The sequence below is a fragment of the Megascapheus bottae genome, chromosome 16, assembly GCF_031878675.1.
Source record: "Megascapheus bottae isolate mThoBot1 chromosome 16, mThoBot2.hap1, whole genome shotgun sequence".
Classification (NCBI taxonomy): Eukaryota; Metazoa; Chordata; class Mammalia; order Rodentia; family Geomyidae; genus Megascapheus; species Megascapheus bottae.
This window is the reverse complement of record NC_143524.1, coordinates 43,482,578-43,507,885: the sequence shown is the minus strand read 5'-3', so window position 1 is coordinate 43,507,885 and position 25,308 is coordinate 43,482,578. Positions and strand designations below refer to the sequence as shown.

The window sequence follows — 25,308 nt, the reverse complement described above, 5'->3', positions numbered from 1 at the left end:
AGCACTGTACCAGAGCTCTGTCTAAGCACAGTCATTTTATTCTAGGGGTACTATTGTGAACCCCACTGCACAGATAAGAACACCCAGGTTCAGAGAGGTCAAGAGATTTGCACAACACATATATTCAGAACAGGAAGTGCAAGAGCTGGGGTTTGAAGCCATGGCTGGCTCACACCTTGTGCTTGCTCACTGACTTGTGTGTGCTCTCACACCCATCGGCACATCTCACACCCATGTATATGTGAACAGAGCTGCTCATCAGCCATCGTGTCATCCACACACCTGCTCCAAGTTCCTGAGGAGTGAGTAAGGAGGAGGTAAGGTTGTGGAGGGGACAAAAATCTCTGTTCATTGTCCCCAGGCCATCCCTGGATTTGCGTCCTCCTTGCTGTGACACTGGCTGGCAGGGGGGCAGGGGTGCTACATGGAAGAGGTAGCCTCCAGGCAGTGGGAAGGAAAGGCCGAGAGGCAGATCAATCAATCCCTTCAGTATTACCTTCCAGGAACTGGGGCCCCGGGGGAATGTGGCGCCGTGGGTCGATTTTCTGGGCTGTGGTCCAGTGTACAGTGGGTGGGGTGAAACAAGTAAGCAGTAGCCTGCTGTTCTCTGTCTCCCCCACCTCCTCCAGCCCCTTCTCCTACATTCTACTGCTAGCCCCATATCTTCCACTTGCTCCCCTGCTTCCTCCTCCTCATACACTAGAGATTCAGACATTATTGACACTCCCCAGCGTGGACTGCCCCAGGACAGATCTCAGGAGCATGCCACGGGAGTTGCCTTATGGGGGGGACAGGAAGATTGGGGTGAGGCGATGAGGCCAGAATCAGCAGCTTCAGGGGAGTGGACTCCGTGCATGGCCTTCAGAGACCTTCATGGACAACTTAATGAGATAATGAATATATTGCTCTCATGCTCCGCGCTGTGGGGCACGTAGTAGGCACTTAATTAGTCTTCATCTTGTTCCTCCCTGAGGAGTCTAGTGAGACGGGCTGCTGGGGATGCGTGGAGCTCCACTGAGCTCTGAGCCCTGCATATCCTTCATGGAAGGATCCTGAGCAGTCCTGGGTTACCCTTTTTCTGACACTCCTTTGCCTTGGTTTCTATAATTTTGGGGCCTCAAGGGATCCTGAGGGTTTAAGTCTTGGTCCGGCACTTGCGGGCTGCCAGTGGTGGCTAAGGCAAATTGCTTCCCTCTGGGGCCTCAGTCTTCTCATCCATACCCTATGTAGACTGAGGATTAAATGAGACATCGTCTGCCAAGGGCCTCTTATTTCCCTGACCTCCAAAAGCCCGGTTAAATCCCCCAGAGCCAGACTTCCTGTGTCATAGCCTTTCCATGGAGAGCTGTGGTCATCTCTCCATGGGCAAGCCTACTCCATCTTTGGTCCCCAGTGCTGAGACAGGCTCTGCTGCAGAGGAAGGAAGTAAATACTCCAGGCTGGAGGACCCTGGTGGCCTTTGTGTCTTTATTTTCCTATTTCTGTCCCCCTTACCCCCGCCCCCCATCTGCTTGCATCTGGGGCTGCATTGGCCTTTCTGCCCTCTGCCCTTCTTCCTTTCCAGTTCTCTCCTTTTACTATTGCAGCCCTATTACATCCCGCCTCAGGCTTATCTCCTCTTGTCTTATCTCACTTGTCTATCTCTGTCATTTCCCTGTGGCTGTCTCACCCCCCGGCTATGTCTGTCTTCACCTTTCTGCACCTTTCTCCTGGATGGTTTTTGCCTTTTATAATAGTCTTTAGACTCCCTTTGTCTGTCACTGCACATTTCTCTCTGGCCCTCTCTCTGGGTCTCCCCTCTCAGTCCTGCTTGGTCTTCACCTCTCTCTATCCTCTGTATCCCTCCCACCCTTACAAGCCCTGCCAGTGCAGCAGGTCCAGCTCTCCAGCCCGCGAGCAGTGTAGTCCATCCTCCTTCTATATTGCTGGCTGACTCCAAGGCCCCTGACAATGTCTTCCACCCCATACCACGCTTTGTTGCTAGGCCTTGGGCTAGCAGCACCTGGCTTCCATAGCGACGGGTGCTTAGAAACGAAATGCTATATCTCCCAGTCCCACTAAGGAAGCCTTTACTGATTGAGTGCCTTTGGATCAATCAGGAAGCATGGCTGGGCTCCAGGCTGCCTCCAGCTTGGAAAGACAAGAGAAGAACAGACAGTGACAGATATCTTTTGGAGCTTGAGGGCTTGCTCCCTGGGGTAGAAGAAGCCACTCAGGTGTGGCCCTTAATCTAAGAAGAGAGCCGGGAAGAAGGCCCCCAGATCCTCTAGGACTCAACCTGTTATAAGAGGCAAGAGCTGAGGAGTGAGGAAGGGACCAGACTCAGATTGCTATCTTACCATTTCTAGTCATGTGAGTTTAAATAAATCGTCTCAGTTTGAGTGCCTCAGTTTCCTCAACTGTAAAATGGGACACCTTGTGCCTGCTATTAGAGGAGCTTCCCCTTCCCCTGTATTGTCTGAGAGGGAGGGGCAGGTTCCCAGTTGTGAGGAGTGTTGTAAACAAAGGGGGAGGGAGGCCAGAGGGCACTTTTAGCATGCAGGGCGTTTAGGTGAGCACCAGGGCCATAGAAATGGTTCTGTCAGCAGCCTAGGGAGTTAACTTCCTGAGGAGGAGCGGGGTTTTGCCAGGTGCAAAGAAATGGGGTTGATCAAATTCTCCTCCATCACTTGCAGCTCATGGGTAGGGGGCCACACTGGCATCTCTTAGCCTGTTTTCATGCTATTCTCAGCCTCTACCTGTCACTGGAATCAAGAGTATGGCTTTTATTGGTTCTTCCTTCCTGCCAGACCTTCTCATGGAGATCACCCATGGCCACTCAGCCTGACTCCGGGGCCATAGACTGTTCCCTGAGGGCCCAAGATGAGGCTCAATAATAGGACAGGCCCCTGTGATCCTGGCCCTACTCTTGCCTCTTGTCAATCCTGTGACCTAAACTAAGGACAGTGAATACAATGGGTAAAGGGAAGAGAGGAGCTGGATGGCCTTGAGGGAAACATAGACACTAGTATGCCCATATCACTTGTCCATCCAGAAAGGGGTTAAACATTTCCAGTGCCCACACTATGAGCACCAGCCTTTCAGGGACTCAGATACCTGCTGGGGAGGGACACTAGCAAGTGGCATCATTTTCTGAGCGGTCACACGCCTAACTCTGTGATTATCCTCAAAGCATCTCATGTATTTGTCACAACCACTTTCCAAAGAAGGCCAGTTCCGAAGTGAGGCACTGGGCTGGGACGTGATGGTGTTGCCTGTGGTTACACAGGTGCAGAGTTCTGGGGTTCAACTGACTCCCCCACGCTGGCCCTGCCAGTATGCCAGGGCTTCTTACAGCATTTAGGAGGGGTTGTTCATTTTCTTGGGCTTCTTCCACCTCTGAGCTCAGAAGCTCCTATTGCAGGCATGGCAGAAGGTTACAAGAACCTGCCCCTTCTCTAGTGTTCACAGACACTCAAGGCCACAGAACATCAGGTTTCGAGAGGCACAGAGACCTGGATGTTTGAGTTCTGGAGTCATGCATCCCAGGTGGCGAGGAGGATAGCATGCTAGGATCTTGGGTTTCTGAATTCTGGGCTCTGAAGATTCACAGAATATAAGAAGCACAGACTCTTTGAATAATCGTATGTTATTACAGAAGCTCTGACTTTCTTTCTTTCTGGGAGTTCTTGAAACCTTGAAGCCACCAACCTCCCTAGACAATGGTTCTGAGTTGGCAGGTTTTCAGTGCATAGGTCTTTGCTGTTTTGATTTCTTGCCTCAGTATTTCCGATGGGTTCAGCTCTAAATAGTCCTGGAATGTGTAATATCTTGGAGTCAGAGACTAGTTGCAGCTCCCAAGGAGCTGTTGGAATAAAGCCAGGCCAGAAATAGCTGGTAGTTGGGTGCTGGGTGCCCTGGTGGGCTGCATCTATGGGCTGGGTTCTGGACAGCTGCTTCTGGCAGAGGACCAGCCTGCCTCGTTCACCCAGAAACCTGCTGGCCAGATCTCAAGAAGAAACCTTCTCCATGTTCCACATCTGGGGCAAGAGTCCGAGCTGCCCCTTCTGGTCCTGAGCCTACAAGGCAGTGGCTACCCAGGGTGGAGGAGTTGCAATGGGGCGGGAGGGGACCTTTATCTCAGCTGGACTGGGACATAGGGAATGAGAGTGTTGGGTGAGGGGTAGGTTGGGGGGGGGACTCAGTAGGGGTGTGGATAGGGGAGGGGAAGCTGTGACTTCATGGGGACCTCCTTGAGGGATGGGCTCTGTGAGGAGCTGTGACTCAGTGGGAGCCAATCAAGGTGTTCTCTAGGCTATCTCTGCACTGACATTGCTATTGAAGTTGGGGGCACGTGAGCCCCTAGGATCTGCTTCTCCTCCCCTTTTCCTCCCAGCTTTCCTTAGGAATCCCAGGCATGACAAGCATGCTGTGGGAAGAGTCAAGGTCAGGCAGGGTCATCCACTGGCAAGGGGTTGGCTTGGAAGAAGGTGAGCTCCCTGTCTCTGGCAGGGGGCAGGCAGGAGCCAGATGGCCAATCATGGCGACTTCAGAAAGGCTTCAGAGTGAGGAGGAAAGACTGCCTAGAGGCCTCTTCTCTGGGGAAGTTATGTTCTGTGTCTTTGGCTCAGGGTGGTTCCACCTTCTAGACACCCCTGGGTCCATAGAGGGGTTATGATAACCTAGGCTTTGTGATGCCCTAGGTTCTGCTCTCTGTGCTCCATCCCAACTGGGCCTGAGCCATGGAGACGCCTCAAATCCAGTCTTTGCCTTGAGGAGCCCAGTCTGATGGGAGAGGCAACAGAGAAATAAATATAGCTGGGTAAGTCCCACAAAGGGAGGCTGACTGGACTAAGAAGAAAGTTCTACGGTTGATTCTTGGGTGTGTTTTGAAGTAATTCTAGTCCAAGCCCTGCTCTAGAGGCTGGCGACATGTTAGTGATCAAAATACAAAGTCTTGTCACTGGGGGCTGCCAGAATAGTCAGGTGACAAGAACCTCCAGTCCTCCGTGAAGCTCTGTCTGCATGGAGAGCTAACCCGAAGGCAGCATTGGCACTGTGGACGTCCTGGTAGGCTTCCAGGCCAGGAGCAGGAACTTATGATATCCTATGGGCAGTGGGAGGCCACATGGGTGAGAGGGAGGCAGAGGTAAAGCTGGGTGTGGGACAGCAGTGGGCATTGGGGAGAAGTGTGGTCACCTGTGCCTGTGTAGGTGTGTGTGTGTGTGTGTGTGTGTGTGTGTGTGTGTGTGTGTGTCCCAAGGCACCCTTGTGTAAAGAAACAATTTTGGAATTTCTGGGTGATGGGGGGCAGGCATGAATGCCTACAGCATCTCCTGGATCTCAGTTCCCTTGTGAGCCAGCAGACCCAGCACTAGAATCTCATGGCTTCTCTTCTTCCCAATGGGTCATGGAGGCTGCTGCCTCTAAGACAGAAAGACAAAAGACAAATAATGAGTGAGAAAAACCCATGGTTGGCACACGCCACACGGGCTCCTTCCCAAAAGCTCTCAGCACATGTCCTATGTAGAGCCCTTAAAGAGGATGCTAGGACTTCTGTAGTCTATAGACCATGGAGAGAAAAATCAACTTTTCCTGAAGTACCCAGCACCAAGTAGGCACACAGGAAGAGGGGGCCAGAGGGGCTGGGCCAGATGTGACTGGGCTGGTTGGGGATATAGCAGGGGCTGGACTTCCTGATACCAGAGATAGACAGAGGGTGCGCAAAAAGAGTTTAGAAAGTCCAAGTCTTATCTGCCTTTGATCAAGTAGCAGGCCATGTATTTAAGTCAGACAGATGGGGTTTGAATTTTGGCTCCAATGTTTATTGGCTGTTTGACAATGGGAAAGTTGCTTAGTTTCTGTGCCTTTCTCCTCCTCATCTATAAAATGTGGCCAATTATAGATTCTACCCTGTATCATTGTTGAAAAGTAAACAAGTTGGGCTCTGATGGCTCAAGTATGTATTCTTAACTACTCAAGAGGATGAGATTTGAGGATCATGGTTTATAGCCAGTCCAAGCAGAAAAGTCTGTGAGACTCTTATATCTAATTAACCAGCAAAAAGCCAGAAGTAGAGCTATGACTCAGATAGGGAATTCCAGGTTTTCTAATAAAAATAATTATTATCATAAAGGTGATGGATGTACAGAGGGGTTACAGTTATATAAGTCAGGTAAAGTCTACATTTTTTTTGAGACAATATCACCCAGACCAATGAAAGCATGATGTCTTGAGTTCAAACCTCAGGACCAGCACAAAAATAAAAAAAGAAAGAAAAAATACCCATGAAACTGTATGTTTCATGAATATTATATGTATTCAACAAGTGTTCTGTTTTTTTGTTGTTTGGTTTTTTTTTGTTTTGTTTTGTTTTTACTCAGTCATGGGGCTTGAACTCAAGGTCTGAGCACTATCCCAGAGCTCTTTTTGCATATAGCTAGTATTCTATCACTTTGAGCCACAGTGCCACTTATGATTTTTCTGGTGGTTAATTGGACAAAAGTCTCATGGGCTTTTCTACTTAGGCTGGCTTTAGACCTCGATCCTCAGATCTCAGCCTCTGAGTAACTAAGATTATGGGTGTGAGCCACCAGTGCCTGGAAATAATTTTTATTTTGTTTGGGGTTTTGTTTTTAAAATGGATTTTTCTTTGTCTTTTCTTTTTTGGCACTGGGGATCTAATCCAAGGCATGGCACTTGCTAGACAAGCACTTTGCCACTGAACTACATCCCAGCCCAATTCAACACAAGTTCTTAAGTGTTGAATAATCCTCCCAGCCTCAGTGTCCACAGCCAGCCATCAGGAGCCACCCTTCACCCTTGTTTCCATGGGATGAAGGTCAAACAGGGATGAGATATGTCGAGCTCAGGAGGCTGTAATCAGATCTCAGGAGGCTGAGATCTGAGGATCGAGGTTCAAAGCCAGCCCAGGCACTAAAGTCCATGAGACTCTTATCTCCAATTAATCATTAGAAAATGGAAAGTAGGGCGGTGGCTCAAGGGGTAGGGTGGTAGCTTTGAGCTGAAGAGCGGAGGGACAGTGCCCAGGCCTGGAGTTCAAGCCCCATAACCATAAAAACAAAAACAAAAACAAACCCTGGGATGAAGGTTTTGGGCCTCTATAATCTTAAATGCTTCCAATGATTCAAACATGAGTCAGGGAGAAACAGGATAGGATCATGGAATGTGGATCTGAAGCAAACACAGGCATTTCCCAAGTGGAGAAGTCCCAGTCTTGGAAAGAGTTTTTTCCTAGATGTGAGAGCTTAGCAAAGCCTGTGACTTTCCACCTGGAGGAGACTTTCTTGTCCCTACTTGGGGGAGGGTTCAAGAATGCCATGAGGCACATGTGGTTCAGGAGCAGGGGATTGCCTCCTACCAAGCACTAAAAGCAAGGCATTTACTGTTTATTAAATCTAGAGTACTAACCTTTAACAACAGATGAGACAGAGAGGTATACTGGCTTGCTCAAAATCACACAGCAAATCTATGACACAGTTAGGATTCAAACTCTCTGAGGAACGCTTGAATCTGAAAACATGACCCAGAAAGAATGTCTCTTGTTGAGGTTGACATAAAGCACGCACCTGGGAATCTAGCCACTGAACTGCAGTATCAGAGACTCTGGGTAAATTTAAGAAAGAACTTCTGAAAAGACAGTGCAAAAGAGGCCCTATAGAGTTGGGAACCCAGGAGCTGGTAGTTATGCCAGGCCAGGGTTGGCTCTTGAGTTCAGGGCTAAGAGGTCCTCTTCTAAAGAACAGGAGGGCATCTGTGTCTCCCGTAGGCTAGTCAAAGCCCAGGACCAAGCCAACGACACATGCTCTGGCCTTGCAAAGAGATTGGTGCATCTGGTGGGGCTCAGCCTTCATTTGCCTTACCACCTCAAGCAATAGCCTTGGCATTGACCAGATCTTTTTCAAGAGAATGACACTGAGAGCCAAAAAATGGAATGGACACCTGCTTTAGGAGGAGCAGAATCTTGCACATTGTAGCTCATAGAGCATTTTCTTTTTCAGTGTAAATAACTAGGACAAATTGCCCTATTTTGAAGATGCAGTGAAATACCTTCACTTGACCCAGATCCCTTCTATCTCATCTCTCCCCAGATCTTCAGGCCTGACTCCCAAGGACAGAAAAGTACTATCCCAATGACTAACATAGTATTTAGGGAAGGCTTCCTGGAGGAGGTAGCCTCCAGTTGGCCCCTGAAAGATAAGCATACTGAAAGGATGACAGAAGGATTGGGGATTGAGTTGCACTCACAAAGACCTAGAAGTGAAAATGAGGCAGCCACTGAGATGAGTAGAGAGGAAACCATAAATGTAAAGACTGATGAGGGGTGGATGAACAGGGCAGCTTTGAGTTGCAGGTCTCACGTGTCAAGCTGAATTGGAGTTTTGGCTTCATGTGCTAACACTGAAGGTGTGTGAGCAGAGGAAAAGGCATGCCTCAGAAAGTGGACATGGAAGGTCATTCCATGAGCTAGTGGGACAGCCCTAACTGCCAAGGCTGTGCCAGGTGCTTGGACTTTGTCCAGGACTGGGCTCAGTGACTCAACAATGAGGAAATTGCTCTCCAGGGGGAAAAGACCCAGATGAATCACCCCAGTGAGATGGAGTGGCTGGGGGCTCACTGAGTCACCCTCCAAGGGCTGTGGGGGGGGGCAGGGGAGAGGGTGGACATTGCATAGTGGGGAAGCAGGGAAGAGGGCAGAATCAGGTCAAACTGTAGGAAGGGAGATCAGGGTTCCCTGTCTGTTTCTCCATCATCTTGAGTTTGAGCCTCTTTGACAATCCTGTGAGTTGAAATGAATGTGAAGACCCTGATAGGTCTAGGGGGAATCTAACCAAGGTCATGCAGCCAGTCCCTGGCCAAAGCCAGGCTAGATTCGAGCTCCCGCTGTGCTTTAGTCACGGCCTGTGGCCTTCGTCGCTCTCATGCCAGGAGGAAGCTAGGAACCCAATGGGTCCAGGCACAGAGATCGCCAGGGTTACACGCAGCCTTCTCTCCCCTTGACCCCCACCAGTCGGCCTTTGGGGCCGAGCTGCGCTGCGGCGATGCGACAGCAGGGGGCGCAGGAGCGTCACGGCTGCCGCCGGCGTCCAAGCACCGCGGCCGCGCTGCGGAGAACTGCGCTCCCGGCGCGTGGGTCCCACCGCGGACCTGCGGACCGGGAGACCCGGGCTCGCGTCCTCTCCAGCCTCCTGGGACGCCGATGCAGCCCAGCCTGCAAGTTCTAGGGACCCAGTGTCTGCACCCCACACTGAGGAATCGCGCGTGTTGAGCGCACGTGTCTGCCGAAGCAGATTCGCTAACCGCCCCAGGGCTTGTCCCTCTTGGCGCGACCTCTAAAATTCTCCCTACCTCCTGGGCCTGGGGGTGGGGTGGGGGGGAGAGGTGCGGGCAACTCGGGGTCCTGAGACCCCTGTCCCCGGCTCCCTTCACCCCTTCCCGTCCTCACCCTCCATCCCCGCACTGCGGAGTCCCTGGGCTCTGGCTGGGCCCCAGGTCCCGAGGTTGTGAGTGGGAAGAGGATGTGGTCAGACAGGGACAGGGCTCGGGGGAGCGACCCCCGTGAGACAGCGAGAGGAGGGACGACGGGGCAGGGGACGGGCAGCGGAGCCTGGGGGACAGCTCCCGGGCGGGGGACCCTAACAGCAGACAGGCTGGAAGGAAGGGTCCTGGGAGGGGAGAGCGGGCGGGAGGTCTGGTGGGGTCGGAAGACACGACAGCTGCGAGGTGCTGACCCTGGCGGGTAGGGGTGGGCGGGGCCTGGGCGGCCGGGGGCGGGGCGAGCGGGCCGAGCGGGGCGGGGCCTGGCGGCCGGGGGCGGGGCCAGGGCGGACTCTTCCCGCGGATCCGCCGAAGCTGTCGCGGACGCGCTGACCGAACGCAGCGGCCGGGCCGGCGGGCAGGCGGGCGGGCGGGCGGCTGCGAGCATGGTCTTGGTCCTGCACCACATCCTCATCGCTGTTGTCCAATTCCTCAGGCGGGGCCAGCAGGTCTTCCTCAAGCCCGACGAGCCGCCGCCGCCGCAGCCATGCACCGACAACCTGCAGGTAGGAGACCCCCCCCCCCTCCCCGCCTTCAGGGCACCGGGAGAACCGGGCATCCGGAGAGGGCGTCTAGCTAGGGCCAAGTCCTCTGCGCAGCATGCAGTCGCTGGTCTTCACGACCCACCCTCCCCTGAGCCCCTTGAATCGTCCTCAGGGATGGACCCCCCTCTCCCCTAGTTGTAGACCCTACGCTTGTACCGGGACCGCAGCCCAGACGCGGAAGCAGCTCTTGAACGTCCCGATCACAGCCCAAATGCCACCCTGGACTCCGAATCCGGTTTGCATCTGGAGATCCACCCAAGCTCTAAACTAATCCACAGTGGGACCCCCTTCCGCACGGAGAGCTCTGTTCAAGCCCGGGACCCCTTCCTCCCCGACCCGTGCCTCGGAGTCGCCATCTCCACGGACCGTGTCCCGACCCCAGGCACTCCCAGACCTTACTGCACCACTTGGGCTTCATCCCAAGACCCGGAACCTTCATTCACAGCTTGCTCTGTGCCCTCATCCACCTTCCCACGCAACTACCTAGACTTCGCTCAGTTCCCACCCTACCCAAAGATCCGAACCCCATTCCCTGCCCAAGTTCCTCCCTCCTCTACAGGACCCCTGTCCAGCGTCCTTCCTTCTCTCCTGCAAAGGAGACACCCCTTCCCCCCGCCCTCAGTCTTTTTCTCCTGGCCTCTCACTCCTATTTTTTTTGGGTGTGGCAGTCCCACTTAATTCCCTGGGTTTCTCTTCAGGTTTTTCTCCAACTCTTGGGGCTTACTTTTTGTCCCTCCCCCATTTCTCTTCTTTTTGTGGTCTCTTTTGTGTGTGGTCTCTTTTGTGTGGCCCTGTGTGGCTCGCCTCTGTCTGTTCATGGCACCAGTTTCTCCAGCTCTCTAGCTCTTTTCTATGGTCTCTCCATGTGGTCATCCTTACCTTTACATCTGCCTCTGCTTTGGGATGAGGAAGGGACAGGCTCCAAGGCCATGGCTAGTGTTCTCCATGTTTTTAGTAGGCATGGCATGGTATGGGTTCAATTCCAAGACCCTAAACATGGAGTGGGCTACCTTGGCTGGTTTCCAGGGTCTGAGGTGGGTGGTCATCATGTGATATGAAACTGCATCTATAACTTGAACTCCTTCATCCCTGCTTTCCCAGTCGTGATTGAGGCAGTTGGAATTTGGGATGGAGGGGACAAACAAGTGTCTGTCACCTCTGTTGGGTGCTGTCTAGGGCCAGTGAGTCTGGAGGATATGTGTTTGTATCAGTATGTGCTTATTTGCATGTATTGATATGCTGTGTGTCATGTGTACATGTACCATATAGGACCATATCATCATGAATGGGGGATTATTCATAGAGGGTTATGGTAGGTATGGAGATTGTGAATCTATATCGCATGTTGTGTGTGGCTAGGAGCTAAGTATGTGATTGTAGTGTGTGAGAGGGGGGGGGAGATTTCATATCTGTCGTTATAGGATAGAGTTGTTATAAAGTCTGCATGGGCAGAATTATATGTGTGGATTCTATGTTATTGGTTGCTGTGTGTAGCCAGGAAGAGAACCCTGGTAGGATCTACAACAGGTTTTATTAGCTGTTTTGTCAGAGAAAAAGTGGGGGTTTGTGTATGTCCAGTGTACTTGCAGCCTACTGGATGGCTTGTAGCCACCGGGGTATGTTTTGGGTTGGCTTGGGGAATATTTTAGGATCTCTCTGTTGGTGTTCATCATGTGTCTGCGTAGTGACTTTGGACAGGAAAGGGTGTAGGCGGGGATGAGGGGTACAGTTGAGCAGGTGTTAGGAAGGGTAAGGGGAGAGTGTGAAGACAGGGTCATCTGTACTAAAGGGTCCTGTGTGCTCACCAACATGTTCTATCAGGTGTGTACATTATTCATGCAAGGTGTCTTCATGTCTGGGTGGTGTGTGTGTGTTGAATTTAATTGGATGCATGTGTCTCTGGTTTGGCGAGGCGAGGATGAGGTCGAGTGTGAATGTGAAGTGTGGGTGTGTAAGGTGGGAGGGGTAGATTCTGCGAACTTTTCTCCCTGTGAGCTGCCAGGGTGTGTGATAAGGAATGTGTGAGGCATGTCCAGTGAGCTGGGGGGTGTGCAGGGGTGGGAATGTAGAATGTGCTATAGTAGGTAAGAGAGTATGTGCCTAAGGTATGTTACGTTTGCCTGTCTGAGGAATACACAGCAGGTGCCTCATAAATGTTTGTAGAGTGACGTGTCCTTGCTTCCCACCCAATCAGGTCCCTAGTGATGCCTTTGGCTGTCCCCCCCCCAGCCCCGGCTGCCTTACCCTTTGCCCTTCATCCCCTTCACTTTGACCAAAGCCTTTGTATTGAGTTTCCGGCTGAACAGACGCTGGACAGGCGGGCGGCAGGCAATGGTGTGGTCCAAGAACCTTTGTTCTTTTCCTCTTAACTTGTCCCATATTTGGGCCTAGGGCTTGGAGGGGGTGGGGAGAGGATGCACGTGTCAGCAAGGTCACTGTGTTTACTATCCCCTCCCTGTGCTCCACACAAGGGCTGGGCTGGGTGTGGGTCATAAGGCCCCATGGCCAGTGGTGTCTTGGGAGGCACCCGTGCCAGAGCTGTGCTGTGATTTGAGTTGAGTAAGTCTGCCAACCATGTGCTTTTAGTCCCATGGGGGTCTCACTGTCCTTTCTGGCTCAAATTACTTTTAGGGTGCTCAGCAACCAAGTATCTCCTTCTCCATGCTCCCCTCTCGTCTTCTCTGTAGTTCCTTTGGGCCGAGGAAGCACCAGGAAGATCTCATTCTAGAGCTACGGTTGTTGACCCTACATAAAAAAGAGGAGAGCCCAGAGCTGGTGGCTCATGCCTGTAATCCTCAGGAGACTGAGATCTGAGAATCATGCTTTGAAGCTAGCTGGGGCAGGATAGCTCATGAGACTCTTATCTCCAATTAATTACCACCACCACCACCACCAACAACAGCAACAATAACAACAACTGGAAGTAAAGTTGTGGCTCAAGTGATAAAGCATCTAACTTGTGCAGACAAATTCAGAGATAGGGCTCAGGTCCTAAGTTGAAGCCCCAGGATGGGCACCAAAAAAAATGAAAGTAACAGAGAAGAAATAGTCCCTGTCTCAGCCAAGACCCTTATATGAAAGAGGAGACCTGTCACTTTTGGGGATCCTGTAGTCTAGTAGGTGGAGACATCAGGTTCCCTATGTCATAGTGTCCAGAGAAAGCTGTGGGGGAACCCTATCTGCCTTTGAACAATTGTTTGAGAGCGTAAAAGCCCAGAATTCAACATGCTGATATGGTCTGAGTCAGTCAGTGAGGGCTTCAGTACTACTTTCCAGAAGGTTATTGGAACTGAGCATGTTTGAGCTGGGCCTTGGAAGGAAGTCAAATGTAGCCTAGGATAGAGACAGATGTCTGAGCGACTAAAAGAGGGATCTTGGAGCCGTTAGCACTGTCTGGCTTTGGGTGACCATCCCTGGCCTCCAAACTTCTCAAACTGTCAAGTCACTTTTTATTTTTCTCATCCCATGGTCTTTGGGCTGAGTCGCTGTCACCATTGTTACCCTCTTTCCAATGTCCAAGGTTCTTCCAAGGTCTAAGATCATCTATGGAGCCCCTGCTCCAGGCATGGTTTTAAGTCTTGGGGGTCATTGTGGTGACCAAGTTGACTTCCTATGCTCCCACCTGGGAAGCCTGGGCCTGGCCACTCCCTTAGTGTTTCCCCTAGCCCAAACTGCACACAGTTCTATTGGGTTTCATGTCTGCACTCCATTGGTATCATCTGGCTCTTACCAGAATAGGGGCTCTACAGAGATGGGATCTGGGCCTCCCTATCCCCAGCCTTGTATTCTGAGGTTGGCTTGGCCTGGTCATCCGATGTTTATAACTGCTTTGGAGGGTTGGCAGCACAAATGCCATCTAGAGAAATTGAGGCTCAGAGCAAAGAGGGGACTGAAGGCATATTTTCATCAGAGCCTCCTCTTACCGATATTCCCAGAGGCCAAGAGAGGTTAGGTGGATGGTTCAGGTCACACAGTAAGGTAGCAGAGCCAGTACTATTGTCCAGATCTCCTGGCTGCCAGGCTGAACTCTGGCTCCAGTACCATGCTGCTCTCTGGCTGGCCTCCGTGATGCCTGTGGCGGGTAAATGATTATTAATGACCCCCCTGGCAAAGAGACAGGAAACGCTTCCCAGCCACAGCTGGGGAGCTGCTCCCTGCCAGTCTGACAAGCAAACCCGCCCTGGCCGGGGTGTTGGCATTGATGTAGTTTCCATTCCTCCTCACCTACTTTGCTTTTCTTAACTTATCTCCCCCAGCCTATCTGACCTAGACCTCTCATAGGTAAAGGACAAGAAGAGACAGAGACAGAGCTTCCCCCCCCCCACATTCTTGTTCCTCATCACTTTCTCCAGTCCCACTCATTTCTACTTTCTTACTCCTAAGAAGTAGATCTTCCTCTAGGAAGCCCTTCCTTGATACATGGCCAGTCCCACCAGTGGTTGCTTCAGTGAGATCAGAAGATACTGACTCTCCCCCACTGTGGAGTCTGTTCTTATCTGGATGGCTTTTTCTGGTGGCCCCAGGGCTGGCCTAGGTACTTTCTGAAGCCTGGATCTAATTATTGTCTTAGGACTGATCTATAGAAGATGCTACTCACAAGTGGTGGTGTGGCTCAAATGATAGAGTGCCAGACTTGAGGAGAAAAAGCCAAGTAAGAACACAAGGCTCTGAGTTCAAGCCCAGGACTAGCATTAAAAAAAGAAGAAAAAGATATCCCCATTACCTCTTCCAAAAGGTCTTCAGTCAAGTCCAGGGGTCTTTATCACCTCTGAGCATTCTTGCCTCATCTATCCAAGCCGTATACTATGGACCTCCATAGATATCCTTCATAGATGGACATAGTGAGCAACTACTGTGTGCCAACAGGAAGAATGGGTAGAGAAGAGTGAGATGTAGCCCTTAAAGCTCCCCACATCTTCCTGAGCAACACTACATCAGAGTGGTGGTAACTCAGAACTAGGTGCCAGGCTGAGAGTGGGGAGGGTATATAGATGGAGGCTGCGCTGGTAGTGTGGGCAATAACGAAGAGATAAACTCATGCCAAGGTGGGGTAGAACCAGGGTCCCTCATTTAGCACAGAGTGGGAAGAAGACAAGTTGGGAACTCAGGAACAGTGAATCTGAGAGCTAAAGGATGGATCAGGAGCAAGTTCTGGAAGAGTGAACGGCAGATGGTAGCTGAAGGAGCTTGGTGCAGATAGAATGGGGAATACTTGTGTCCATTGGTCACACAATTTCATGCATGGATCTGGGTTCTGGACCACTGGGTGACTGAGTGGATGGGGTTGAGGAGGTGGGACATGAAGCTTCAAGAGATCAGATATGGGCCAAGTTGTGCCAGACTTACAAGCTATGTTCAGATCTGTGGATGTTTTCCAGTGGGAAATACCCCAAGGGGAGGAGTCAAAAGGAGTTTGTGAGGGAGATTCCTGGACCACAGGTGGAAGTGAGGGTTCGAGGCCTAAGCAGGGAATAATCAAAGGATGGGTGGTGAGGGGCATCTGGGACGTGGAGAAGGGATTTGATCAGCTTCAGAGGTGGAGGTAAGGGAGCAGAATGTGCTGCTTGAGTATCTTCTGGATACCACAAACCCTGTATGAGGTCAGGAGGGAAGACAGTGAGTCCTGCTCCTGGGGAGATTGAAAGGTCCTGGTAAGGCGCCCCCACCCCCTCCCCAGGAACTCGCCAGCTTTGAAGTTAGCCAGAGACTAGGTTATCAGGACTGCTCAGGGCTATGAAGTCCTCAACCTGAACTGTGGGAATCTCAGGGTCTGCTCTGGGCGAAGAATATTCAGAACTCTAAAGTTTAAAACAGGCTCTGAAATGTAATGCTTAATAAAAATTCAAGTCCAAAAATGTGCGGGTGCCTTCCAGAATGAGTAGATTTATGAAAATTTATGAAAATGCTAAACGTTCATGATCCTGCTCATGTAAATGGCAAGCCTCAGCTGCTTTTCTGGACTTTGGATCAGGCTACCTTGAAGTGCTCTCTGATGGAGAGAGGGGCAGGCAGTCCTCCCAGGGCTAGGCCCTTCTTGGTCCAGGATCCTCCCCTCCCCTCCCTGTGCGTGGCTGAGAAAGGGTGATCATTTTTCTCCTTTTTTTTTTTGTCTCTCATCCTGAAGAAATCGAGAATTGGTCATATGTACCCCTCTTCATGGTTGCTTAAATCTGAAGGAACCAAGCATAGACATGGTGGTAGGGGAAGAAGCCAGTAAGCCCGGAGAGAATTGAAACACAGCATCACTCAGCATAAACATGGGCATCTCAGAATGTGAAAGTTGCGCATTTTCCAGAATACCAGCATGCTAAGGTCTGACTTTGCAATCTTGGGGTTGGACAATGCTTGGCCCCTAAACTGCATTTTTTGGTTACCTGTCAAAGGAGGAAGTTGAGCTCTAAGGCCTGTGTGAGCTATTGCTCTAGGGGAGTGTGATTTGAGACTCTGTGATTGTCAGCTAGGGGCTTGTACACCAGGATGATGCTAGCTTTCTATGACTCTTAGCAACCAGCCAGGGTGAGGTGGGTGTGGGATTGTGGGATGCTGACATTCTGTGACTTTAAGATGCTGAGACTCCTGGAGCTAAAGATGCGGACATTCTGTGCATCCAGGATTCTAGGATTTGATGATTCAATGATGCTAAATGGGGCTGCTGGGAAGAGCTGCAGCCACCTGCCTTGTTAATGTCAATGTTCAGTTATTAAAGACATAACAAGAAGCAATGGAGACAGATAGTATGGGGTGTCAGGCACTCTCTCCCACCCTCAGTGAAGGAGAGAAGTAGGAGCCCATGCACCAGCTTTAGAGGAGATGGGAGACCCTTTCAGCCTGGTTGTACAGGCTTTGACCTGCCACAATAGACTCGTGTGCACACGAGAGATTTGCTAGTTCCTAAGTTGGACAGGCTCAGGATCGCTTCCCTTCCTCCTGTCTCCATTCTCCAGCCATTTAAGACCATGGCGGGGAGGTATACCCTAACTCCCTGCCCCCAAAGTCTCTAGGCAGAACATTAGAGAGCAGAGGAAGGAGAGGCCTGCTCACCCACTTCCCTGACAGCAGGCTGAGGGGAAAACAGGACATGAGCACTTCCTGGACACAGGAACCCTGTATGAAGGCCTGGGACCCAGAGCTCAGATACAGGTGGAGGCCAAGCTAGCCAGACAGTCTTTTCAGCCTTCTAGAACCCATTTCTAGAAGGGTGAACTTATAGAAACCGAGCATGACTGCACATGTCCAAAGCCTTTTTTTTCTTTTCTTTCTTTCTTTCTTTCTTTCTTTTTTTAGTCTAGGGGCTCATAGATCAAAGCTAGACTGCAATAAGTCTTTCTGGGTCCACAGGTGCTCCTCTTTGCTCCCAGCCTTCACCTTCCCCTTTCCCTGGGACACCTGGGCCATAGATGTGGAGGCAGAATCCAGGTCAGAGGGCAGCAGGCCTGTCTGTCATCCCTTCCGTCTTTCTCCTTTCACAGCCCAGATGGGGCTGGGACAGCTGCTCCCTGTGTTACACAAGGCTCCATTGTCTGCCTCCTGTCTTGACCCTAAGAACAGGGAACCCTCCCCAGCTGCCCAACCCAAGTGTGCTTTCCCAGGGACACTCTCCTTCCTCCTCTGTCACCCCTCATCCTCCTACCATCCCTTCCCACCTGCCTGTCCCCAGCTCTCTCCTAATTCCTGTTAAGTCTCCATCTTCAGCTCTCTTGGTGTGCAAACCTCTTCAACCGACAAACTGGGAAGGGCTAGAGCAGACTATCGAGTCCCACCGTTTCTTTTAGATGGCTTAAAGAGGGGACAGTCCTGTCTAAAGTTGCACAGGAGGCTATCAGAGCTCCATGACAGACCCTTCCTCCTGAGCCACGGATGTTCTTTGTCTTTGGCCTCAGGTAGTCAAGCTTTACCGACTGACCATGTGAGGTCTGCCTTGGAGCTGAGCCCACAAGCACCTCCTGGAATGCGGTGTGCTTCTCTCCCAGCCCTTCCCCATAGCCTTGAGTAGTTTTTCCTTTTCCTTTTCTCCTAGACCTCCCTCTTCTCCACTGTTGACCTTTACCTTCCATAGACCCTGCCCTTGGAACCCAGCCTGGAGTTCAAGCTTCCATGAGCCTATGCACATCATGGGTACATACAGTTCCCAGGCTGACCTATAGCTAGAAGGCCACCCTGGACCAGTGTGTTTCTCTGAAGCTCCACACGCCACCTCCAGGAAGCCCCTCCAGAACACAGCAGAGCAGCTCCATCTCTGTAACTCCTTGGGTAACAGCTGATTTTTGTGAGCCTCAGTTCCTCTCTGGAGCCTCCGCTCTGTGTAGGGCCCCTCCCTCAGTGGATTCAGGAGAGACTCTGTTTCATGTGGCTGGGTGGGAAGAGGCCGTAGGTCTCCAGAGGATGGACATGGGACAATGGGCAGGCAGTGATAGATATTGCCTCTTCTCCATAGCAGGCCCTGCCCAACCCTGACCTCCCTGACTGGTGTCTGGGGCACAGCCTTGGGCCTCTCAGCATTAGGTTCCTGTGTGATCCTCAGAACAAGACCAGAAGTTCTGATGTCCCAATGGCAATTCTCTGACTGGACACTATGGGGTGTGGCCTCATTGGCAGTTGGTGCAGACTCCCAGGCTTGTGGGGGTGGGTGTGAGCTAGGTTTCTCTGGTTGTGCCAGGAAGCAGGCAGAAGCCAGAGTGGGGCCAGGAACTCCCACCTCCAACCGCAGACCACGTCCCCACACATCCCGTCAGAAAGTGGAGGGAAGGAGGCAGGATCAAATTGTGCCCAGGTCTAGGGGGGGTGGTTGGCCCGAGAGGCAGCTGGAGAGGAGGCGGTCTGGGTGACACAGTGGGGACCATAGGGACAAGGAGGCTCACAGTCTGTGGACAAAAGGGCTGGCCCTGGGGTCAGGCACTTATCTGGGCCTTCGTCATTTCCTCCACCGGACACTGCTGGGTGAGTGGGGTCATCGCACAGAGGGAAGGAATAGTCCCGAGCCAGCGCATGCCAGGCCCTTTAGTAGTGAGCCACCAGAGTAACCTTGACACACCCTGGGCTGCACTCACCCTCCTCTATAGGTCCAGCCATACTGCCTTAGTCATTCTGACTGTGACCATTGTCAGTCCCACGCCACATGTCACACTCAGACCCAGCTGCCAATGCACCCACACATGGAGACTCCCCCCACAGGACATGAGAGACAACCAGACACCCTGACAGCCACTGCTCAAATGTCCACACACCAGGTGCAGCTACTGTCACCCCTGTGGTCACCCAAGAAGAGCCAGACATTCCAGCATCTGTGGGCAGGTATCCAGTGCTGGGTGAGAATAAGTGATGCCCCATAAAGGGCGGTCAGAAGCCCTCTTCCCTCAGGCTGGACCATGCTCTCCCCAGGCTTGCTGAGTGCCCAAGGCTGTTTATTTCCTAGCAGGGATGGGTGTCTTATCTCCCCCCTGCCCCTCCCCTTCCCCCTCCCTGTCCCTACCACAGGCTTCCCAAGCTGCCAAATCAAATCAGCCCCTGCACTCGCGCCAGGCTGGCATGGCGGCCAGCAGCTGACGGGAACCGAGCCAGGCTCAGAATATCCCACCGCCTGTCCGATGCCTGGGCAGGCTTGAGGCTGGGGGCAGGGAGGGGCAGGAGCTTGCAGCTGCCCCTGGGCAGTGCCTGTCAAAGAAGCTCGGGTTCTCGAAGCTGCCAGGGTGGTAGTTTCTGAGCCAATGAGTGGGCGTGTCTGCCGAGCCCTAGGTTGCATTCACTGCCAGCACTTGGAGAAGCTGTGGAAATGTGGGTAGGGGGTCCAACTGGTGCCCAGAGGACTTGGTGCCAGGCTGGGGTGGTGGCTCACACAGGAGCCCATGTTCATTTGGAATTGGCTGCATCGCTGGGCTGGGGGCCCTCTGGAGGCTCATTGAGTATGAGAGGTGGACCTTACCAGATCCCATTACTGAACTCTGCGGGAGTTCCCAGGGGAGAGGAAGAAGTTCCGAGGGCCTCAAAGGGATAAAGATGTAATTGTTTTGACTTCTTGGGAGTGCTAGGCAGAAAGAAAGAACTTACCTCAGCTGTCAGAGTCAAGTATATGGCACAGCCAGAGATGCCTCTGCAAAACAGAGAGCAAGGTGTCTGGAGAGACAGAAGGGGGTAACCAGGCAAGACTTGCTGGGAGCTGCGGGGAGGGCAGGCTGGGGAGAAGGGGAGAAGGCGTGGCAGGCCTCAGTCCTTGGCCTTCTTGTCTCTGCAGCCAGCCAGGACCCTCTTGCACAGGAGCCAGAGCCCCCAGGGAGTAGAGACGACCGACTGGAGGTGAGAGCTCAGTGGAGGGAAAGAGCGGGTGGGCTTGGGGGGTGGTGGGCGCAGGATGAGGGTAAGCCGGACTGCTGCCCTCACCCCGGGGGAGGACTGGGAGGCTGGAGCCGCATCCCAGCCCCAACCCCTCCAGCCTAGGTTTACCCTACAAAAGAGACCTCTTCTTGCTATACCCCGCTGGAGTTCCCATCCCCTCAGCATCCACCTCCCCCAATCACCTGGGGACCATTTCAGACTCCTTTCTCATCCTCCACACCCAAACCCACAATCCCCCCACCGTGTCAGTCCCCTGCACAAAGCACGCCCTGATCTCATTTCCTCCCCATTCCTGCTGCTCACAAGTGCTGCCTCCAACAGCTTCCCTGGACACTCACTGCCTGCCTGCTTTCCCTTGTCCCCATCCTCCATGTGGCTGCCAGGGATCCTTCAAATACACAAACATGAACTGGTTATCCTCCTGCTCAAAAATTCACCATGCTCCCATCAACGCGCCCTCCTGCTGCCCCTCTGAATCTCTGGTCATAGTCCCCTTCATCCATTCCTGCCTCCCCAAACCCCTGCCCTCCATCTTAGCCTCCTAAACCCTTCTGGGCTCCGCTCTAGCCTCCCTCCTCCGGGCGTCCTCCCTGCCTCTCCATCACTCCAGACCCAGCTGGCTCACGCTCCCTCCTCTGAGCTCTCCTGCCTGGCAGTCAGATGCGGTGGCATTCTGCTATCTGTTGCCCACTGTGTGTGCCACAAGTGCCCCGTTTTCTCCATCCTGTACTTCTTATGTATGTCTGACTCACCGTCTATGAACTGTGCACTCCCTGAGCTTGAGGGACCATGCTTTTATTATTCCCAAGGTTCCACTGATGAGATTATGTCTTTGGAGGCTCAAAGGAATCTTCCCTGTTCAATGAGGAAGAAAAACGAGGTGGGCTGTGGATGTTGGAGATTGCCACGGGGGGGGGGGGGGAGAGAGCGAGCGTGCTCGTGCATGCATGCATGTGCACATGTATACAACTCATGAGTCTGCCTCTGAGCCGCAGGCCAGCTGCGAGGAGGCAGAAGCTCCTCTTGTGCCATCCCCCATCAGGGCCAGGCGCTTTGGACAAGCTCTCCCTAACTCTCACCACAAGCGAGGAGGCAGGGCTGCTATCACTTTTCATCCGGGGAAGCATAGGCCCAGAGAAGGTCCTAGAAGGGGGATCAGGGAGGAGTTGGCAGTAAAGTCCAGCTGCCTCCCTTCACAACCCCTGCCACAGCTGGTGGGTGAGACAAGAAGGAGATGCTCCCTGAGCCTTACGGGGGCTTAGCATGGGCTCCAACATGGGGCCAAGGCTGAGAATGTCACCCCTAGGGGGACGCAGCTCTGTTGCTGAGCACTGGCCAGAAGAGAGGGAGGGGAGGGCCTGGTGAGTCATTATTAATTTATTTATTGCCATGGCATTCCCCAGGGGGTGGGAGCTCCCCCCCAGAGCCAGGACAGATGGTGTTCCTGGGAGCCGGTGGTGTCTCAGCAGTCTCGGCCATTCGCCAAGAAAGACTGCATTTGTCACCCACCCAGGAAGCCAGGAAGGGAGAGTATTTGGAAGAGTTGAGATTCTCCTAGGTAGTGGGGCTGGGTCCCAAGGGAAAGAGCCCAGCTCCTGGCTCTTTGTTTATGCCACTGTTGGGTCCATTGGCCCTGCTCTCAGCAAGTTCAAGTTCTAGCCCTTTCCCACTCCACCAACCTCATCTTCATCACCAGGCCTCCTGGGATCTGTTCCCATCCCTGGTATCTCAATCTGACTTTCCTTTGTCTGGATCCTGCTGCCTTGTCCCTCTGAGGATCTTATGCCAATAAGCACCACAGCTCTGTCTTTCCTCCCTCTTCCCCTCTCCTCCTGCCAACCAGCTCCAAAAATGGTCAATGCTTGGCCTCCCGGCAGAGCCTGCTTTGTATCTGGTATGTCAGTAGCCCCACCCTGAGTGGCCAGGCCCATGCTCAGTCCTTCTGAGAAGAAGGGCTACTTTAGGGCCTTCTTCAGAACATGGCGGATGGGATCAGAGGGAGCGAGCCTAAGGGTATTGCTCACAGTAAGAATAGCTGGAGGGAAGGAGGAAAGGAACTGGGGAGCTTGCTGATGACCCTCTTGTCACTTAGATCCTGAGGAAAGTGCATCTTAGAGTGTGCAGACCATGAGTCAGGTAGGTATGGCTTCAAGTTCTAGCTTTTCACTTCCCCATGGGTGATTGGGCCATTGGATTAACCAGCCTCAGCCTTAGTCTCCTCTCCTGCAAGGAGGAATGAGAACCTCCGTGGTGACTGAGCAGGATCACTACTGTTGGGTGTTGGTATAGAGCACTGTAGGGAGAAGGCAAAGAGTTTGAGCCATAGCAGGCCCTTCAGAGAGCTGTCCCCTCCATGTTCCTTTACAACATGCAATACCTGGAGCCAGAAATAGGGTGTACCCTCAGGAGACAGGGTGTGTGACAGGGCTGGACCGGAGCTAGTAGAGGTTCTCCAGGCATGGCACGTTCTCCTGGCACTGGTTGGGTGGCAGCCAGGGAAGCAGCACCCTCCTCACTCAACAAGCATGGATTCAGTACACTCTCTTGGAAAGGCTCCCTGACCCCTGGCCAGCTCAAGGGGGGTAGAGCTCTTCTGGCTAAAATCAGGACCCTGGTCTCTGCTTCATCCCCTCACCCCCCGACTCTCTTTCTAGAAGTCAAGGCCAAGACAATTCAAGTTGACAAGTTGGCAGAGACAATCCACATCGAGTGGATGCCATCTCTGTGTTGGCTCTCAGGGACCGGATAGGGTTCTGGTATCTCCCTCTGGGCAGGCATACATATCCACACCAAGGCAGCCCCAACCCTGGCTCCTCCATGGCTGCCCTTCTGATAAAGACCATACCCTCTTAGCATGGCAAAGCAAGATCCCTTCATACCCATTCTTTGCTTCTAAATAGCTTCAGTCATGTGGCCATGTGTTCACTCTTTTACTCTTCCGGCCTCCCTGACCCACACTGACTTTTCTGTCTTTCTTTTCTGTCTTTTCTGAGTTTCCCTTTACTCTCCACCTGCTCTTTAAATGTCACCTCCTCTGTGGAGTACTCTCAGATGTCTCCTTTCACCTCAAGTTGGGTCACCAGTGCCAAGTTTCCAAATGCACCTTTAGGCAACTTGTTACATATCTCCTTTCTCCAGTGGTTGTAAACACCTTCATCTCTTGGGCATAGGCCTGGGATATAGTAAGTGCATACTGAAGAATGAATGTGAGCAGCTTTGAGCAGGGCTGGAGTTCTAAGGCAGGATCTCTACTGTTGCATGGAGGCAGTCATGGAGATTTCTTGGCTTGGGGCTGTGAAGGATGAAGGGAGTCAGGGACATCAACAGGTGAGGCCAGAGACTGGCTGGGTAGTCAGGAGGGTTCATGTGATTGGCTCCTGTCAAATCAACGGAGATACCACAAACCAGCACAGGGAACGAGAAGACAGAAGAGCCTGGAACAAGGATTCCAGTGGGAGCTGCAGGAGGCTGGCTCTGGGTGAAAAGTCTGGCATCCAATAGTGTTCAAGTTATAGGCTGAAGAAGGCTAGGTCTGAGAGCCAGATGGAGGCTGTCAAAAGTGGCATGTGGTCCACTGCAGGGGGAAGGGATAGGGAGAGGCCTGGGCCTGAGGGCTTGTGGAAGGTGTGGGCAGTAGGGATGGCTCCATGTGTTGGTGGGTATAAATTCCCAGGCAGGGAGCCCTGTGGTGGGGGTGGACAGGCCTCTTCAGGGGACATTTCTCAGTTTGTCATTCTTGGACAAAAGCTCCTCACTGCCAGCTGTGCCTGCTTCCTCCTGGATTCTGCACATCAGCAGCAAGTGGCCTCAGTGATGCCCCGTAGACCCTGAGGGAGCTGCTGCCAACAAGTTAGCCACAGCATCTGGCATCCCTAGGGATCCTGAAGCCCTGCCATCTGTCTGTGCCCACCTGTCGGGCTGCACAGGTCGAGGGCATACAGGGATGTGGAGCCAGAGAGATTGTCTTAGCTGTCACTCCAATCTAGCTGTCTGTCTGCCCACTCATCTGTCCTCACTTTGAACTGACTGAGAACAAGGCAGAGATGGCCTCCCTGATCCTGCGGTCGGAGAAGTCTGGTCTGAAGTAGGACTTAAACTCAGAGAAGTCACAAGTTGAGTCTGTGCAAGGCTGTGGCCAGGCCTACGATGATCCAGTGTTCTCCAGAACCCAGAGGGCTACTCAGAGAGAGGCAGGGATTGGCTCAGAGGCCCCAGCAGGTTTGAGACTGGCTCCTATCCCCTCCCCCTACCGCTCTACTCACTCCCCCCTCCCGTCCTGCCTGGCCCTTGGCTGTAAACACAGAGAGAACAAGTTCCGTTTCCCGGGAAATATTTATCTCAGGCCGTGTGGGGAGCGTGTGCTCTGGCCTCCTTGTGTCCTTCCTGCAGACTGACCTGGGCAGGAGGTGAGGGGCCTTGGCAGTCATTGGGGGACAATCTGTAGGACCACAAGCAGGGCCAGGAAGGAGAGGCATGTCCTGAGTTCCCTGACTGGAGCCTGAATATGAAAGAAATCTGTTTTCTTCCATTTCCCCAAGATGACCTCCTGCTCTCTCTTGTTCCTATCTTCATGGCAGCCCTGACTCCTCCAGGTTCTGGACTCTAGGACTTTACTTCTCTTTGTCCACCCCCCCCCCCCCCGCCTTGCCCCTTTCTTCCTCTTCCATCATATTTCCCATACCTCAGAGGCTTCCTCTGGGATATCTCTAACCCTCTAAGCTGTTGTCATGCTCTGTCCCACACTCATCCCCCAGGCTTCCTTCCAGCAGCTTCAAGCTTCAGCTTTGCTGGTGTTGCCCAAAGTTGGTCAGACAACTCCTTGGATGTCTTGACCCTTCTGGAAAACACAGACCTGAGTGCTCTAAGGGTGAGACAAGGCCCAGAAGTCATCCCTTTT

General features: G+C 52.6%; 1 protein-coding gene across 2 annotated transcripts in view; it reads left to right on the top strand.

Annotated features, from left to right (window-relative positions):
• Positions 1-25,308, top strand: part of Pde2a (phosphodiesterase 2A) — an 86,872-nt gene that overhangs the window by 17,925 nt on the left and 43,639 nt on the right. Inside the window, exons 2-3 of one of the 2 annotated variants that reach the window (XM_090348374.1) lie at positions 9,974-10,043; positions 20,311-20,372. In XM_090348374.1, coding sequence (XP_090204500.1) covers positions 10,025-10,043; positions 20,311-20,372 — 81 coding nt within the window. In that variant the 5' untranslated portion in view covers positions 9,974-10,024. The remainder of the gene's footprint in view (positions 1-9,973; positions 10,044-20,310; positions 20,373-25,308) is intronic. The other variant, XM_090348373.1, reaches the window with a different exon arrangement.